We start from the raw sequence: 19,321 nt of genomic DNA, 5'->3' as shown, positions 1-19,321 counted from the left end.
AGGGCCTAGGTCTGTGAGGAGAGAGAGAGAGCCAGAGAAAATGGCTTAAAAAAAAACTTTAAAAACTTTACAGTTGCCGACTTCGCTAGAGATTTTTTTCGCTAGCAGCAGTGAAGATAGAGCCTCAGAACCTGAAGTCTTCGACTCTTCTGAAGAAGAAGAAGAATACAAAGACAACAACAAGGATCCATTTGGACATGAGTAAGTGTAAATATTACAGTAATAGTGTACTGGCAATGTGTGGGGAATACCGCGAAAATGAACAATAGGTTTATTGATATATATTTTTTATCGATAGTCATGAACTTTTTATTGGACAAACTAGACTCTCCATTAGCAAACGTTTACTCTGTGTTAACGTTATTTTGGTATGTAAAAGTGAGATTACATGTGTAGATGATTTAAATTAATCATTTATTCGTCCCACAACGGAGACATTTACAGTGACATATTTTTGCCATCGATTATTTTATCATACTGTTCTGTACAGATGAGACTTTGTCATAGATTTATTTATATGTGTGCCTGTTATTATTTTACCGTCCTGTACAGATGAGACTTTGTAATCAGATGTAGCCTATGTGTGTCTGTGATTTTATACTGAATGTAAAGTAACTGGAAATACCTGTGTGTGTGTGTGTGTGTGTGTGTGTGTGTGTGTGTGTGTGTGTGTGTGTGAGATCGAGAGAGACTCCTTCTCCAACCTCCCAAACTTTCTTTTTATGTGTGCATTGTTATTTGTGCTTGAGCAACATTTTACTTGAACTTTATTTCAATGAAATTAGTTGTAATTATTGTCCTACATTTTAATTTGTTTTACAGAAAGGTTTCACAGCTGCCTGGGCCTAGTGGCCCACAGGTGGCGGCGTTTATCCAGCAGCCAGAACATCCATCTGTGCCTGCCCCCAGGTCAAGATCAATCAATCAATCAATCAATGTTTATTTATATAGCCCAATATCACAAATGTTACATTTGTCTCAGTGGACTTTACAGTTTGTACAAAATATCAGTCTGACAATACGACACCCTCTGTCCTTAGACCCTCACATCGTACAAGGAAAAACTTCCGAAGAAAACCCACAGTTTAAAGGGAAACATGGGAGAAACCTCAGGGAGAGCAACAGAGGAGGGATCCCTCTCCGAGGACGGACAGACGTGCAATAGATGCCGTGTGTAAATTGAAAAGATAATACATTTGCAACATAGATAATACATTTGCAACAAGATCTACTGTGGCTCAAGGGCCTTCACCAGAGCCATCACCACCAAGGACCAGCAGACCAGCATCACTACAGCTGCCTCCACCTCCATCTGCGGCTGCCACCAGGTCAAGATACACCTCAGCACAAAGGCTTCACCACAGCCATCACCTTCAACCCAGCCAGCAAGGAGGTCTCATGGAGGTCTCGTATAGCACTTGTACACCCCACCTACACAGCAGCCCATGCACCATCACCCCCACCTACACAGCAGCCAGACCCACTGTCTTGGAAGACAGACAAAGACCTTGACACTGTCTTGACATTTATAATGAATAGTTGGTTGAAAGTTCTGATGTTCAATATTGTAAATAGTTAGATTTTCCAGTTTCTTATATTTATATAAATAGTTGGTTGAAAAAAACATATTTATAATAAATTGTTGGTTGAAAAAAAAGGTTGAATGCTCAATTTGTATTTGTACACATCACATGAACCTTGGTATGTCATATGAAGTCATTATTCAGTCCTAATGTATCTCAGTCCCTGCTGTGGTGAAAGTAGAGTGATAAACACCTATTTTACTCAAAATTCGAATTTAATTTTTTTCATTTTAGACATGAATAACACATGTATATACAGTGTAATTCAAATATTTCACTGCTTTTGTGATCCTAAGACTTTGGTAACCAAATCTAAAACACCAAAACAATTCGATCACACGAGTAAATTTGTGTTTTCACAAAAGTTTTGAAGATTTTCCGAAAATCGGATGTCAAATTTTAAGCTTTTGAGCTACTTATCTCATCAAACAGTGCTCTAAGGCAGTGGTTCCCAAACTTTTTGTGCCCAAGGCACACCAAAGGACAAGTAAAAATCTCAAGGCACACCTATTGTGCAAAATAGCCCTTATAACACGTGTTATCACTCATATCATGTAAAATATCTGTAAATGTGCATAATTATTTACTAATGCCAAATAAAATGTGACAAAGACAACTATATTACTCATGAAATATTTATTAACGAAATATTTCAGAAATTAATTTGAAACTTTATCAAATTAGGCTTCATCAAAGCAGCAACACACTCATTTAAACCAGACAGGTCACAAAATAAAAAATGAGGCAAAGGAAACTCAGCAGAAATTCAGCACAGAGAACTGTCAATGCAAGGAAGCTGCATTGTCCATGGTCCTGAACTACAAATTATAAATGTAACATTTCAGCAATCAGCATTGAAACATGTGCTATTGTAAATATTTTTGCCGACTTACAAACTCGTTACTTTACTCGCCGAGCACGTACGAACTGCGCATGCGTGAGTGGCAATAACTTTCCTTACCAGCAGGCGGCGGTAGTGTGTATTTGTCATTCAAAACAGGCAACAACCGGAAGACAGAGAAGAAGAACAGACTACGTGATATAAACAAAAAAGCATGTGTTCTTTGCAGGTGTTTGTTGAGGTTTGACGTGGTGTTTGCAGCAGTGGATAACAGCTTCTGGCCTGGACACAGTTTGCACCTCACGGTCACATTCCTGTCTATTCTTCGGACGAACTCAAAATAATGGGCATACCTCCACCCCTCGGAAGTTATCGCTGACTCAGCCATGTTTATGCAGCACTGCACGTGGAGATGTGGACGCGCAAGTCGCGCAGATTACGTACATATAAACCTACAACGTACTGATATAGTAAATAAAAAAATTATTATTTTTGTGTAGTTGTATATTGCAATAATAACATATGGTTGTCACAAAATCCCACGGCACACCCGGACTTGCCGCGGCACACCGTTTGGGAACCACTGCTCTAAGGTGAGTAATTTGCATATATAGCAAGACCAGAGATTGTCCTGAACATTTTGATATGTAACACATGTGGTGCCATGTTAGAAGAAATACATTTAAAAGGTGATTTAAGAAAACATCTAAAAATCGAGAAAATACCTTTAGACTCCAGAGGGTTAACAGAGGAAAGGAGATAATGCTTTCCCCTGATGCCTTGTGGCCGCAACTTTAATCATGTCACAGAATTCAGCCATTCACAAAAATATCTGATTGTGACCGAACAAAAACATCTAAGTTGACATTTTACATCTTTACATTTTAAAACACTTTACTCTTTCATCTACACAGAGACACAGAGGACTGTTGCCATTTTCTTCAGTTTATTAACCTGAGCGTGGACATAGACACTTTATAAAATAAATAGCAACACATTTAGTTCAAAGATGCACATAAATACACACAGGAGTAGTAGTAGTAGTTTAAGAACACAACTCAGCACTGCATAAAAAGTACATAAAAACAGTTCAGAAACATTGGCTTATCAGAACATGGACAGCATCATATAAATATACATTCGATAAATATGCATATCAGAAACATCTCTTCTGCTTCCAATCACAAACTATGACAGCCTTCTCAGTGCCATGTCAATCTCTCTCAACAGAATCTCATTTAAATATTTACAAAATCTGATAAATACATAATTTTAAATAAAAATGCATGCGTTTGTAATCATCAGCATCAGTTTGTAAACAGTAAGTAGATATTGGCATCATGCAGGATGAACTGAAGTCATCAAAAATACATGTATTTTGCAAAAGCTAGCAAAATGGCCCCATATTTAACAGTGTCCCACATCTATCCTGCGTTAGTGCTACAGCTGCCACTTCCTCCTCTATTTCTTTAATCAAATTAGCATAGTTGAGCATTAAAACCCCCCTTTCACATGACTGCTGATCAAAACGTTATAATAAAAACCTCCTACTGAAGAAATAGTGCTCTGTTCAGGCTCAGTCTGTGAGTCGGCCACATGTGATCACAAAAGCACATGCCTTTGACTCGCTACCGTAAAGGGGCTCCTACAGAGCGTGAGGGGACTCAAACACTGATGTATTTCAGCTTAGAAGGGACTCTACACCAAGGAGTTGTAGGTATCACGTGGCATCAATCACAAGACACACACATGCAAAAAACCCAAATAACCTACATCCTGACAAATCAAGATTCATTCTATTTCCCCCCAAAATAGGCCAACTTCACCTGCATATTTAAATATATCCATATCATTTGGAGACTCCTGCCATCACTGTGGACATGCAAGGTCCCTCACACATTATCATCATGTGTGGGAAAGGGTAAGGAAACAAGGAAAATCACTTCTGATGGATTCACACTGGACCAAACATTCTTAAACCAGTAACAATAATGGCAGAGATGTCTTCAATGTTTGATTTTTTTTGTCCACAACTCATTTTGTTAACAGCTGATGTACACACTTTCTTTCTGTATTGTTTGCCATTAACGAGAAGAGAGGTTTTGTTGAGCTATTGTACAGCGTGTGGGCTCTCGTCTTTTGGGCCGCCTCACTTTGGTGCTGAGTTGGCAGGCGGAACATTCCGCTGTTTAAAGTACTGGGTGACCTGCTGAGGCAGCTCGGCCAGGACAGACTTGGCGAGGGTCTCCTTTGGCGCCTGCAAGAGAGAAAAAATAAGGGCACATTAGTAAATAAAAAATGAAGGCTGAAAAAGACAAGAATACTGGTGGATTTGAAGGACTTTTCTTTTCCGCATATATTTATCTACTTTTGGTCTTTTTTTCTCTGGGCCCACAAAATAATTGCTCCCACCATCCTAGAACACTATTCAACAACTTTTCTTATTTCAGAGATTAAGAGAAAAAACACGTATTAACTTTGTCTATTTGTTTCTGTACATTCCCCTGATTTCCCCTAAAATTACCATTAAATCATGCCTCATTTGCATATTTAAACATGATATCTCAGCACATTTCTTATACAAAATAAACGTGTCAATTAAGGAGAGTTTCATGGTGAAGTCTCTTGCAAAATGCATGGCATTTCGGAATATATATATCATAAAGTAAGTTTCATACCAGAATTCCAAATCTTCAGCAGAACTTATACATGACAAACTTTCCAGATTCATGACCATATATATTCTCTAGGTTTCTACGGATTTATGTGTTCATATATCATACTTAGCATGATTTATAAAACATGTTATGCCTGATTATTTTATCACCGTTTATGGTGTAATACAAAGAGATATAAGAAATCCTCTCTAATAAGTCAACAATTGAAAAGATAATTTTGAAGCTGGCTTCATCATTGTTTTCTGTTCCACAAATGCAGCCTTGTTGTGATTTGTTCTTATTGTGTCGTCATTTTTGAAGACAATGAATATCATTCGAACAACAGCTACTAACTATCGCAGTATCCTATTAACACGTACTCTATGTAGATAATATTTGATAGTTAAAGCTAGCCTGCCAATGTAGGTTTACTTAAGGTCACTCTGGTTATTATGCTTCCTCCATGCCTCAGCTTTATTTCTCCCTTTACTTTTCTATTGTGTCTGTTGCTGTCTCTCACCCTCCCACTGATACACTGGAACTGAGCCAGCAAACACCATGTTCCTCCCACTACAGAGGAAGCCAGCTCGCCCACCACCAGCCCACACATAAAAATATAGAAAAATCAATCAAAATGCACAAAGTGTATCCTCCGCGCAGCAGCATGCACTGCCTAAATGTGCATGCACTAAAAACCAATGTGCTCATCTACAGCACACATTTAACCTTTGTGTATGAATGCTCATCAACACACTGTGGAGACTCAGATAACAGGCAGCTCTCCTCTTCTAACAGACCCTGTGTGTAGTGTTTGCACAGCTTCAATCTGAGTAGCAACAGGCTTCCATTTGGTTACAAATTCACAATTAGACAGCATGACATCACGTCATAAGGTAGAGTTTCCACCGCAGAACTGCGATGGAGTCAAAGTGACGGAGCAAATCTCAACAGGAAGTCAAATAAATATTTGCCTTTATTGTCTTTAATATAAAGTAGTAACAAATATATATTTTCTTGTTATATTTTCTTTTATAATTGTTCTATGTCTGATGTTGTCTTACAACTTTTTTCCTTCTGTTGTGTTTATGTACCATACACCAAATCAAATTCATTTTATGAGAAAACGTACCTGGCAATAAACTTGATCTGTTTCTGAGAAAGTTGCATTTTGGAAAATGATGAGAGAAAGTATATAATCCATCACTCCGTCCTTGTCAATAAATGATAGTGAATTTAAGTTGTAATATGTGTGTTTCAACATACTAAGGAATTTCCACACATTCCATTTACTAAAGTATTGTATTGATGTTAACATAAGAAATACTCTCAAGTATTCTATCTTATTGTTATAGCTTTTTTTTGTGGTACAAAATGGCAAAACTGTCTAATGAGCATAACATCAGAGAAAACAATGTTTTAAGTTAATATGGTAAACTTGTTAGCCAACAGTTGCCTATTTACATATTCACCAGATTAGGAGAAACATTAACAGTTATTTGGTGCATTGTTTTTGGCCACCTGATAAATGCTAATCTAATATTTCCTCATCTTTTAGCTCTGTTTTTGGTTTCTACCAACTCCTGAGGAAATGTATCTAATTGTAGCTTCTACATCAGGCATCCTCAAACTACGGACTCCGGTCCGGATCCGGACCGAACCACCACTGTCTCCAGACTCTGAGCAAATTATACTTTTCATATGTATTATCTCTCTGTATTATATGTGAAACATCGCCACAACGCATTCGCAACGAGTCAAAATTCTCCGCTATGTACACTGCAAACAGCGCTCTGCATGTCTGACTGTTCCACTGTGTTCCACCTGTGTGTGTCAACGCTTTGGTCCAATCACATTCAGCATCCAGTCAGCGTTTTTTCCCCCCAAACAATCTGCGAATCAGAGGCACAGTAGGGCGGGTCTTCGCGGACTGCGGGTGGGAAAAATGTGTGTGTCTCTTTCAACCTGTCTAAGTCAGAGCGAGAATTAAAAAAAAAAAATTCAGAGCGAGAGTTAACAGCTCATCTAGTTCCATCTGTACTGTAGCTAGTAGCCTAGTTTCACCTACTGGGGTGGCAACTGACACCATAAAAATAGGCCTTGCCACTCCAGTTGGCAGCTTTGTTTTGAAAGAAAAGTTGTGGCTCATCGGACATTTATGAGAGAAAGTCTCTAATGTCCGAGTGCAAGTGAATGCAGCACAAGATGCAAGTCATGTAACCCCTCCCCCGGTCCTGGCGCGAGCGTGGACATACGATTGGCGGCCATTTCATTTTGAACTGGACGGCGCAAAACGAGAAGCATTCGGACCCAAGCGCTGAAGGAATGAGGTATTTGCGGTCTGACAGAGAAGAGACTGTCAGTGTGGCTGTACTCAGCATTGAATCAAAACGCACTAAAGCTGTTGATCTTAATACGTTTGTGAGGCGTTTTGCTGAACAAAATGGTAATCGCCGCATTCAGCTGTAATAGACATGCCAACTTGATGCTCTGCTCACGGATGAGCATACACAACTATTAAGATGATGACCTTACGTGTGTAAATATATTTTTTTCTTTGAGGGGGTCTGCCCCCAAAAAACTGTTTTCCGTCCTGAGAAAGTCAAATCAGACGGTGTGTAAAACTACACTGCCCAGCCAAAAAAAAGTAACCACTTTGATTGAACTAGGCCAGTAGGTAAGGACTTTCCACTGGATAATAACTGCAGTATAAAAGAATGCATGACTGAAGTGATGGAGACCATGTTGAAGGCAAACAAAAAGAGGAAATAACAGGTAAAATCAAGCAAATCCCCCTCTCAGATTCCACAGCAACCAGAAGAACATAAATACTGGCTGGTGATTTGATTCATCAGCTTTGTGATGGAATAAAAAATGCACAGTGCATTTCCTTAGCTGTGGGTGAGTCCACTGACACCACTGACAATGCTCAGTTGCTGGTGTTTGTGAGTTTTTATGATGAGGCAAAGGGGGAGTTTGTTGAAGATGTGTTGGGCCTGACGAACCTCAGTGGACACACAAGGGGGCAAGACATTTATAAAGCAATAATGGGAATGCTGAATGAAAGAGGGTGCAGCTGCCTTTATTCATAACTGTGCAGCTCTTACACTGCGACTCTGAGGGGTCAAGCACAGACACAATAACAATGAAAACGGCTGCATACAGATTATTTTTGTTTTTGCAACCTTGTGTTAAGAATCTTGTTGCAATTGTTTAAAAGTTTGAATGACCGTAATAAACGGACCTTTGTCTTATTGAAACATTTATTTTGGACCTTTAAGATTTGTATTTGAGTACCCCTGGTCTACATGTTCCATTATATTTACCAGCTACTTGCTAACTTTGTCCATTTATAGTTTGGTGCTCAGCAGGCTGCTAACAATGGTCTGTTATAAGTTATATGCTGAGGATCTTGCTTAAGTTAATGCCTCTTAACCTGTTGTAATGTACATTGTATACTTTACACTGTGGCATTAATATTACATTTAGTAAATGATAAAGCACATTTTCACATCTAGGGATTTTATTGAGAAACATCACAGGATAAAATAAACCAAACCTATTTTTTCATTAGGTCTTTCATCAGCAATGTGATCTTAAATTTCTAAGGTTGGTAAACTCACTGAAAAATATAAGCTTGTCAGAAATCAGAGTTTCTCTGACACTTGATGTACTCAGCATGGAGAGGCTGAGAGCTATCATCTTATGTTTTCTGAGTTTGTTTTATCTGATAAATGATAAGAGGTTTTTAATCAACTCTTAATGTATATTTTAATACATAATTTGAGTCTTTGTCTTTAAAACATTGTAGTTTTAAAAGTTTTCAGGGGATTTAACATTCTATTAATATAAAAGTAAATGTATAGCGCCCTGCTATGCTATTGCAACTTTATAAATAATTGTGTGCATTCATATAAGCGAAACCAGGATACCTCGACCTGAACTAATTTCTACTTCTGTAAAGTAAATAGTTTTGAAGTCAATGACTTGACACCAATCTAGATTCGTATTGTTGTTATAGTACACGTAAACTACAATTTGAAGCACTTTAACTATATTTATTTATTGTTCTTTTCTTTTCACTATCTCTGTAAAGCGACTTTGAACACCTGTAAAAGCGCTAACAAAATAAATCTATTATAATTATTATTATTATTATTCTATTTGTTATTTTTTGTACAGGTTCCGTGTCATTTCTCTAGTTTTTCACTTACATTTCGAAAATCCCTGAAAGGGACAAACTGCACGATGTCCCGAACAGCCTCCTCTCCTGTGCTGGACCTTAAGACACTGGCGTCTCCGTCTAAGAACTCCATGGCAGCGAAGTCTGCGTTGCCCACGCCAATGATGATGATGGACATGGGTAGTTTAGACGCCTGTATGATGGCGTCGCGCGTCTCGTCCATATCGCTGATGACGCCGTCTGTTATAATGAGGAGATTAAAGTACTGCTGCAGAGTGGTAGAGGTTGATAGGAAGGGAAAATACAGAGAGAGAAGTGAGGAGAAAAAGACACAAATGGAAATGAGAAATACCATTTACTTGTGATGTCACTGCTAAATATTGAATGTCTCCTAAAGTCAATTAAATAAAAATCTGCATCAAGACAAAAAGAGTGGGACTATTATAATTATTATGCTGTCAATAACAGAAACCAACGTGACATGGTGTTGTGGAGGCGGAGAAGAAGGGCTAGGACAAAGAAAGAGACAAGGGAGAAATGAAAAAAAAAGAAATAAAGGACATGTCAGAGTGTTAGGAGTGACAGTGACGAGAAAACAGGAAATTATTCAAGAAGATGGAAACAGAGAGCTGGATGACACTGCACGAGGGAGAGAAACATAGAGCTGTTCTGCAAGTTGGGCTCCATTCATAACAGTGCACATCATCTGTTGCTGGAAAAAAAAGATTACACAGATGAACAAGGGGAAGTGTTGAAAATGAAATGAAGAACAAATGAGAATAATTTGCAGTGAATCAGAAATGAAAGGTATGAGGCTTGGGTATGAGAAATATAACGTGTTGTAATTCATACGTGTGAACATGTCTTGCGGTAATATTTTCTCTGAATGTAACCACAAATGAAAGGACAACATGAGTGAAGGCATAAAAGGCAAACACACCTTCTTTCACTGGAAACTGGAAAGAAAATGTCATGGCAAAGTCTGGAGATGGGCTGTAGGCACATATGGCACTCTGCCTGTTTCATCTTATTCTTATCATTTACGAATCAAATATACACAAATGATATATAACATAGTTAGTCATAGAAGCGGAGCATCACACATTTTTAAAGGAGCGGCCAAGAAAATAAACTAATATTGTATATATTCTCTGTGAGAAAATTGTTTTTTTTCATGTGTTTAAACTGCAATAATGTTGTGTCATTTGAAAGCTGTTAAGGCTTACTTGTTAGCAAACACTTGCCTCTGCGTATCCAATCGACAGGAAGTGAGCCTCTATAGCAAATGCTTAAACAGTTACATTTCTTAGAAAAGGCTCCGTTGTTTGAAGAAATCTCAAAAAGCCAGACATTGTTGAACTTGGTTTGTGTTAGCGTTCTCATAAAGGCAGACCGTACGTTCACACACACACACACAGAGAGAAAGAACATGCACTAGTTCTGTATACTATGCAAAAACGTTATCTTCTTGTGAGAACAGACAATGTGAGCACACATACTGACTTTAATCAGAACAAAATCATACTTTAACGTTGCACACACACAGGGAGGGCTCTGAAGCCTGTCTCTTTAATGTGCTAACAGCAGCGCTCATTAGAGAACACACTGGGACATGCACAAACTGCACTGGCCTGCAGCCTGTGTTTGTGTGTGTGTTTGTGTGTGTGTGTGTGTGTGTGTGTGTGTGTGTGTGTGTGTGTGTGTGTGTGTGTGTGTGTGTGTGTGTGTTAGTGACACAGTCTGCAATTGAAGGTTCTCTCATTAGCGGAGGAACAGGAAGACTGAGGCAAAGCAACCGCCGATTTGTGCAGCCTACCACCTACCCACCCACTTACCCCAACACACACATGCAACTACCCCAGCGTGTGGTCCACACACACTTCTGCTGCAGCTGCCGCATCTTATTGTCTGTCACTCCTTCCTATGTTCCACCTCTGTTTAAACTCACTGTAATATGAAACAAGAAAAAAGGGACTGCAATCATTTCCTTACAGAAACAAAAGGATTGTAGAACAGACGCACACACGAGTACAATTCTTTGTGTGCTTTGCTCATGTATTTGTTCTCCACAGGGTGACAGGATACAATTAGGGACAAAAAGCACCGTGGGAGCATAATGATACCCAGCCACGGCACTCTAGCCAGATTTAGGCAGGAGACATGCCACCGGGTACACACAAGAGGGTGTCTGTGACACATTTTTTATGTTTTTGTATTAATGACCACAGTGGGAAGATTAATAGTTTCCCAGGTAATGTAACACATCTGCAGCAAAACAGACGGCAGCAATGAAAAGGCTGTGGCTCAAAGGCTAACACTTCTTTATTTGGGTCTCTAATAATAATTAATAATAATAAACACACCTCTTTCGTAATATGATTGAAGTGTGCCATTTAAAAGTAGTGGTTAGCACACCTAGCGCTGAATAGTTGAGAATATTTAAACTTGTAATGTTCTCCAAAGACTGCTAGAACATCTGTGTTATGATGGCCTTGTTGTGAAAAACAAAGTAGGCATACATTTGACCATTGCAAAGTCACTTTGCTGGTCAAATATAAGAGAGTGCACATTCTAGATAAAATACATAGGTATGTAACATGTAGCAATGCAATCATTATTCATTGAGAGAGTGGGGCAAAGATTGCTTTCACGTTTTGGTGTAACCTAACTCAACCTCATCTGTATATTTGGCAACACAATAACAACAGTTTTTGTTTGTTTGTTTTTTGACACTGTGTTGTTGATATGAAAGCTCAGCTTACCTGAGCTGTGAATATTACAGCTCATACAGTGTGACTTTCTACCAAGAAATTTGACCAAAATAGAAAGCATTCTTGGGTGTGAGACAGAGCCTTTGGCTTGTTCTTAATTTGGAGTGTATGTGTTACTTGCTCAGATACACAAGGAAGCGCATTATGCTGAAATGTACTTGAAAGTTAAACTACACTGCGATCAAACAAGATGAAAGAACAACTGGACCAGGGAAATGGGTACAAATAGTTTTCAAATATAAATATTTAAAAAATAGGTGTTGACTAACAAACCAACAACAATCACAATGCTGCTAGAATCCACGTATCAAAATAGTCCTATTAATTCATATCTGCAGGTTATCAATAAGACTAAGGGTCTACAGCGAGGCTAACAGTCCTGTGAGGCTGTGAAACCACAGGTCACATGTTCCAGCTTTCACTGTCTGACATAGACTTATACAATTAGACATAAACAATAACTGATAAGATATAATTGTACGCAAGATAATTATAAAAACGTGATTTACTATACATTTCATAATTATCTTTTAAATTATATGTTGGATCCAACCTTACAAAAATGATTTGCATATAGTGTAGGTTGTGGATTATTTACACTCAATGAGGACAACTCTCTTTAATGATTCAAGACAACTTAAAAACAAAATGGTTTGCTGCATCTACCGAAAATAGCTTGCACTGAGTTAAAATATAAAGGTTAATCTGAATAAATTATTTACATTGAGTCAATGTCTCATATGTTGCGCGATCAATTTCTCTTTTGTCATGTTCATACAATGTAATAAAGCTCAAACATGTAATGTCAGCATGCTAACAGGCTCAAAAAGATTGTGTTAACATGTTGATGTTTTGCTGGTATAATGATTACCATGTTCTGTATCTTACCACATTTCCATGGCAATCCTAGTAGCAGCACCAATAGCATAAAAGAGACAACCTCAGTTGGAGAGGAGAAAAACGTAACATTAAGTAACTCAATAAAAGGAGAAAATGTGATGCAGTGTGCTTCCCTATCATGCTATTTAGCTGTGAGACTTTCAAAATGTGAGAAATTGGGTTGAGAAGAGGTGTGAGATGGAAGAAGAGATTACAGCAGTTGTCACTCCAGTCTGTCACCATCCTCCCTGGCACTCCCTGGTCAACATGACAGCAGTCAGAGCCAACAGATGTACACACTTGTTTGTGCCATCTGAGTAAATACATTATGATTACAAACGGCCCTGACAGGCACTCACTGCAGACTGCTCCTCTACTACTGGTGAGTCAATTAAATTATTTAGTGGTATGTTTCTGTTTCTTGGTGAAATGTACTATATGATCAAACCTTTGTCTGGGTGGGAATGTGAAGGATTAAGAGAGACATAGGACCTCTACAAAGGCAAAGAAGAAATGAGAGTGGTGTCCCAGTGCCTTGAAGGTAAAGTCGTTTGTTTGACTTCCCATAATACAGAAACACAGGAATTTGGGAAGCAAACCACCATAGAGCAGAGATAAAGGAACAAAGGAAAACATCACTGGACAGAATCCTCAAGGCAAATAGGCCAGTGAGAGTACACAATGGGAACCTCCAAATAATGAAAGAAAATTGCACCAGATAGGCTTAAGATGCCAAGTAAGTGAGATGTCAGAAGATGAAGGAGAGGATATCAGTTAAAAGACAAAGCAAACCCTTAAAAGTTGTTTGAGAGTGCTGAGAAAGGTAGCAAATATACAATGTATTGGTCTTTACGCATATCGACATTATGAACTGATGGCATCACTAGTGGAAAAGTCAAGGGATCATCAAAAACATTTCAATTAATCTTGATGAATTCATCCACAATATATCTGTTCCAGTTTCCATGGAAATACACTGAACAGCTGATGAGACATTTTGTTAAAATAAAATAAAAGGTCAACCTGATGGTGGATAAAAGCTTATCCATCAAGATGGAGCACGTCTGATATGTCAGACTATTACCTTCCCCAAAACTAAAGGGGATAAGGGAAGTAACAAACATGCACATGTGACACACGCACACACACCATGGCATGTACAGACAGACTGGAAATTGCTGCCCTTAGGCAGTGGCGCCTCCAGACATTTTTCATAAGGGTGAACATCTTGGGATGGCACATAGTCACATTGAAGTCATTTTACTTAGGGGGTGCGGCGAATTTTCCTCTGTCGCCTGTCAGCACAACTTCAATGATGCCGTTTAAAAACACATTAAGGGCGGTGCCGGCCGTGAGCGAACCGAGCAGAGCGACCGGTCGTTCTGTGATTCTCCAGATTATAGGGGGTGCAGCACCCCCAGCACCCCTACTTCCCGCGGCTATGCACCAAAACCAACAATTTAATTGTTGTGAAACTATAGACTATGAAAACAATGGCAAAGAGAATCACCTACTCATATACTTTGGTTTCTTATTTCACATTTTCTGATACTATTGATATGAAGTGAATATAATACGGATAGTTAACATTTAACTTCAAACAACATTTAAAAGAACCTTGTTTTGTCACGGTGTGTGAAGCAGGTAGGACTCAAATGCAGATTAAAGTACAAATTCCTTTATTTCAAGGCTAGGTGAACAACAAAGACAAAACAGAACACTCACCGACGAACTAGACATGACAAAAGACGAACCGACAAAGACAGACAGAAAAACCAGAACTTAAATACACACAAGACTAATCACACAAACAAGACACAGGTGAGGAGGGAGGAGAAAACACAGGGGCCACGTATCACTAGGCCACCAGGGTGGGTGGAGGGGGTCAGGAGGACGGGACTGAGCTGACAGGCCCAGAGGCACAGCAGAGGACCAGGAAGGGATCTCGGGCGGACGGCCCGGCGGCAAGGCAGAGTTCAAAAAGGGGGATTCGGGAGGACGGCCCGGGGGCAAGGCAGAGTCTAAGGTGGGGGACTCGGGCGGCCGAACATGAGGGCGAAGGCAGCGGCAGGAAGAGTCAGGGGGCTGGGCTCGAGGACGAGGGCAGCGGCAGGAAGAGTCAGGGGGCCGGGATCGCGGGCGAAGACCACGGCTCACAGAGGGCCGGGATCGAGAGCGAAGACCGCGGCTCTCAGGGGGCCGGGATCGAGGGCGAAGACCACGGCTCACAGAGGGCCGGGATCGAGGGCGAAGACCGCGGCTCTCAGGGGGCCGGGCTCGAGGGCGAAGACCAGAGAGCTCCGGAGGCCGGGCAGGACCCGGTGTCGGCCGGACAGGAACCGGAGCTGGTGGGACAGGCCTCGGCAGGATCCCCCACGGAAGAGGACCAGGACACGGGATTGGCAGGACCCCCGGCGAGACAGAGGATGGCGGGGCCTCCAATGGAACAGGACAAGGGGTTGGTAGGACCCCCGGCAGAAGAGTAGTCGGCGGGGCCTCCAATGGCACAGGACAAAGGGTTGGCAGGACCCCCGGCAGGAGAGTAGTCGGCGGGGCCTCCAACGGCACATGACAAAGGGTTGGCAGGACCCCCGGCAGGAGAGTAGACGGCGGGACCTCCAACGAGACAGGACAAAGGGTTGGCAGGACCCCCGGCAGGAGAGTAGACGGCGGGACCGCCAACGGGACAGGACAAAGGGTTGGCAGGACCCCTGGCAGGCTAGTAGTCGGCAGGGCCTCCAACGGCACAGGACAAAGGGTTGGCAGGACCCCCGGCAGGAGAGTAGTTGGCGGGACCTCCAACGAGACAGGACAAGGAGCTGGCAGGACCCCCGGCAGAAGAGTAGACGGCGGGACCTCCAACGGGACAGACATACGATTGGTAGGACCCCCGGCAGAGGAGTAGTCGACGGGGCCTCCAACGGGACAGGACATGGAGTTGGCAGGACCCCCAGCGGAACCTCCAACGGACCAGGACATTGGGTAGGGACTTGAGACGTGACTCGAGAGGGGACTCGAGAGGGGAACTAGAGAGGGGACTCGAGAGGGGACTAGAGGAGAGACTAGAGGAGAGACTAAAGGAGGGACTAGAGGAGGAACTAGAGAAGGGAACTCGAGAGGGGACTCGCGAGGGGAACTAGAGGAGGGACTAGAGAGGGGACTAAAGGAGGGACTAAAGGAGGGAACTGGAGAGGGAACTGGAGAGGGAACTCGAGAGGGGACTCGAGAGGGGACTCGGGTAGGAACTTGAGAGGTGACTAGAGAGGGGACTAGAGAGGGGACTCGAGAAGGGACTCGAGAGGGGACCTGAGAGGGAACTGGAGAGGGAACTGGAGAGGAGACTTGAGAGGGGACTCGAGAAGGGACTTGAGAGGAGACTGGAGAGGGGAATCGAGAGGGAACTGGAGAGGGAACTGGAGAGGGAACTGGAGAGGGAACTGGAGAGGGAACTGGAGAGGGGACTCGAGAGGGGACTCGAGAGGGGACCCGAGAGGGAACTCGAGAGGGGACTCGGGTAGGAACTGGAGAGGGGACTCGGGTAGGAACTGGAGAGGGGACTCGGGTAGGAACTGGAGAGGGGACTCGGGTAGGAACTTGAGAGGGGACTCGGGTAGGAACTTGAGAGGGAACTTGAGAGGGAACTTGTGTCGGTCGGTACGCCGACAGGACACGGGGAGCTGGCGTCGTCTGGGGAGCCAGCAGGAGACGAGGTGCTGGAGTCGGCCGGTACGCCGACAAGACTCGGGGAGCTGGCGTCGGCTGGGGAGCCAGCAGGAGACGAGGTGCTGGAGTCGGTCGGTAAACCATAATGTGGTCGGTTCGTACTGTCACGGTGTGTGAAGCAGGTAGGTCCCAAATGCAGATTAAAGTGCAAATTCCTTTATTTCAAGGCTAGGTGAACAACAAAGACAAAACAGAACACTCACCGACGAATTAGTCATGACAAAAGACGAACCGACAAAGACAGACAGAAAAACCAGAACTTAAATACACACAAGACTAATCACACAAACAAGACACAGGTGAGGAGGGAGGAGAAAACACAGGGGCCACAGGTGAACACAATCGGGTAATCAGACACACCAGGGAAACTAACGACAGGGAACCACAGACAAATCCAAACAAGACAAAACACAACGCAGACAGAAAACCAAAAACAGATATAGACAAGACAAAACACCACAAAGACAGATCGTGACATGTTTTGTCTTATGTATACATGTGTTAGGTGATTTATGAATAAGTACTCCCACAGCTCCTGTTACGCTCCTCGTAAAGAGACTCAAAACTTGAACCAGCTATGCAAGAACACTTGGGACGGAGACTTAGGTGAAGTGTCAAAAAGACTGGATTTATTTAAGTCCTCAAAAAACAGGCAGGAGACAAAGTAAACTCTCAAGAGAGTGGGAAGAACGTGGAGCAGGGCTGAGACGGAGGTTGGGCTGGACGTGGCAGGACGGAATGGAATATGGAGTTTCTGGAACAGGCACAAAACAGAACAGGATTAGTATATGAAAAAATCCAACTGGAAGAGTATACAAAAAGACTAGCAATTCTAGTCAGCCGGAACTGGAGTTTACCACTATGAGTATACGAAGAACTGGCGAAGTCTGATGATCGAACCGGAGTTTTAAGCAGCAGCAGGTGAGTAGTGGTAATCAGTGATGATGAGAAACAGGAGCGGAGGTGAGTTGGCGGGAAACGGAAAGTAGGTCAACCACGCCCAGCCAGGAAGACAGACAAACAGAAAAAAGGAGAAGGAGATACTGCAATTCCTCACAGCTCCTTTTCATTAACAACGAACGTATACGACTTACCTTCTAGAAGTCTGGTGGATTTTTGTCAACTCCAGTCCAGTCAGTAGAAAGAAACACATGTTTTGTTGCAACCTGCTGCTATCTGTGCCCGCAAATTTCAGAGTGGTGCGCGAGAGTATCAGAGTGTTACCATGGTAGCAGTGGGAGAGGGAGGGGCTGCAGTATGAGCGTTGGAAGCTCAAATCAAGCGACTCGCTGGCTGTGTATTTGTTGTTAAATATCAGATAAACTACTACGCATACGTGACTGTGTGTGTGGGGTGGCCAGTGGGGGGGGCCAACAAATATATCAGGGTGGCCAAGGCCCCCCCTCCCCTGCTGGTGCCACTGCCCTTAGGTGCTCATCTTGCTAAAAAATGCAAACTGAATAAAGCCTTAAACACTGCAACAACACCAACACTTTTTTGTTAAAAAGCAGTGTTAATATTTGGAGAATATATTCTTTTAAACAAAATCGGTAAGTCATTGGGTTATTTTCGAACGAGTCCTTGGGATGCTACTTAATCCATGCAACCCTCTTTAAATAGTGATAAGAAACCGAACCAAACCTAACCGTTGACCTTTTGCAACCTGTATGCCAAATTGTCTCCTTTAACATAATACTCTTCTAAAAATCTATAGCAGATCACCATGCTGCCCAGAGGATTCCTACTATTTGGGTCATGACCTGTGCATATATTGGTAGGATATGTGCGGCCAAATTGATTTCCCGAGAAAATTAAGCACACTTTAGGGTTCGGTGACAGTTTCTATTTTCATATCATATCATGTCAGGCCGTTGTGTCCTTGGGCAAGACACTTTACCCGCATTTTCTCCTGTGGGTAATGTCCACACTCCACAGTAATGACTCTTACATGTCTGATATGTGAAATGTGTAATTGTAAAGCGCTTTGAGCACCTGTAAAAGCGCTCTAATAAAAAATGTAATGCATTATTATTATTATATCGTCCAATTGTGGTTTTTCAGTATTTGCTTATCACTATGAGGCAGTGTGAGTAGGAGGTGATGGGGGTTGTTACGTCACAGCTTTCCAGGTAAATACCAACACAGTATGGACGACAAAGATAAACTTAATATCTTGTTTTGGGGGATATTATGGGTCTTACTCTGACATACAGCCCCTCTACAAGATAAGTAAAAGATATGTCCCGTTGACATGCAGACCACTAATTTATGAGCACACATTCTGGCTCACAATCCCTCTGATGCTGTCTTATATCATGGCATGTTCTGTTCAACATCATCTTCTTATCTTTAAAAGTATAGTACGTAGCGGGACCGCCCCTAGCTCAAGGAGCGAGAAAGGAAGAGAGAGAGAGAGAGAGGTTGAAAGCACTATAGAGAAAATTAAGAGAAAAGCAGTGTTTGTGAGAAAAAAGAGTGACTCAGAGGAATAAAACGTTGCAATATGATGGTTCATATGGTTTAGAAGAGTGTTCTGACGGATTGTGATATATGGCTGGTTTTGATAAGGCATGGCATTTTAGTGGATACTGGTTGTTTTGGAAACTGGAATACTTTTTGTTGAGGCGGTCAACTTTAAAGTCAGTCATTAAAACATAGAATGGTGGACAAACGGGTTAGTTGTTATC

General features: G+C 41.8%; 1 protein-coding gene and 1 long non-coding RNA gene across 3 annotated transcripts in view; both read right to left on the bottom strand.

Moving 5' to 3' along the window:
- Positions 1-3,349: 3,349 nt before the first annotated feature.
- cpne2 (copine II) overlaps positions 3,350-19,321 on the bottom strand; it is a 97,647-nt gene continuing 81,675 nt past the window's right edge. For both annotated transcript variants that reach the window (XM_034205891.1, XM_034205892.1), the window contains 2 exons: positions 9,293-9,529; positions 3,350-4,681 (listed from right to left, as the gene is read on the bottom strand). In XM_034205891.1, coding sequence (XP_034061782.1) covers positions 4,574-4,681; positions 9,293-9,529 — 345 coding nt within the window. In that variant the 3' untranslated portion in view covers positions 3,350-4,573. The remainder of the gene's footprint in view (positions 4,682-9,292; positions 9,530-19,321) is intronic.
- Positions 17,242-19,317, bottom strand: LOC117539652. Its single transcript, XR_004568048.1, has 2 exons — positions 17,492-19,317; positions 17,242-17,388 (listed from the first exon to the last, which is right to left on the bottom strand). It is a non-coding gene; the product is annotated as an uncharacterized LOC117539652 (long non-coding RNA).

Source organism: Gymnodraco acuticeps, unplaced genomic scaffold (genome assembly GCF_902827175.1).
Source record: "Gymnodraco acuticeps unplaced genomic scaffold, fGymAcu1.1, whole genome shotgun sequence".
Classification (NCBI taxonomy): Eukaryota; Metazoa; Chordata; class Actinopteri; order Perciformes; family Bathydraconidae; genus Gymnodraco; species Gymnodraco acuticeps.
The sequence above is the reverse complement of the archived record's forward strand: the minus strand, read 5'-3'. Positions and strand labels throughout refer to the sequence as shown.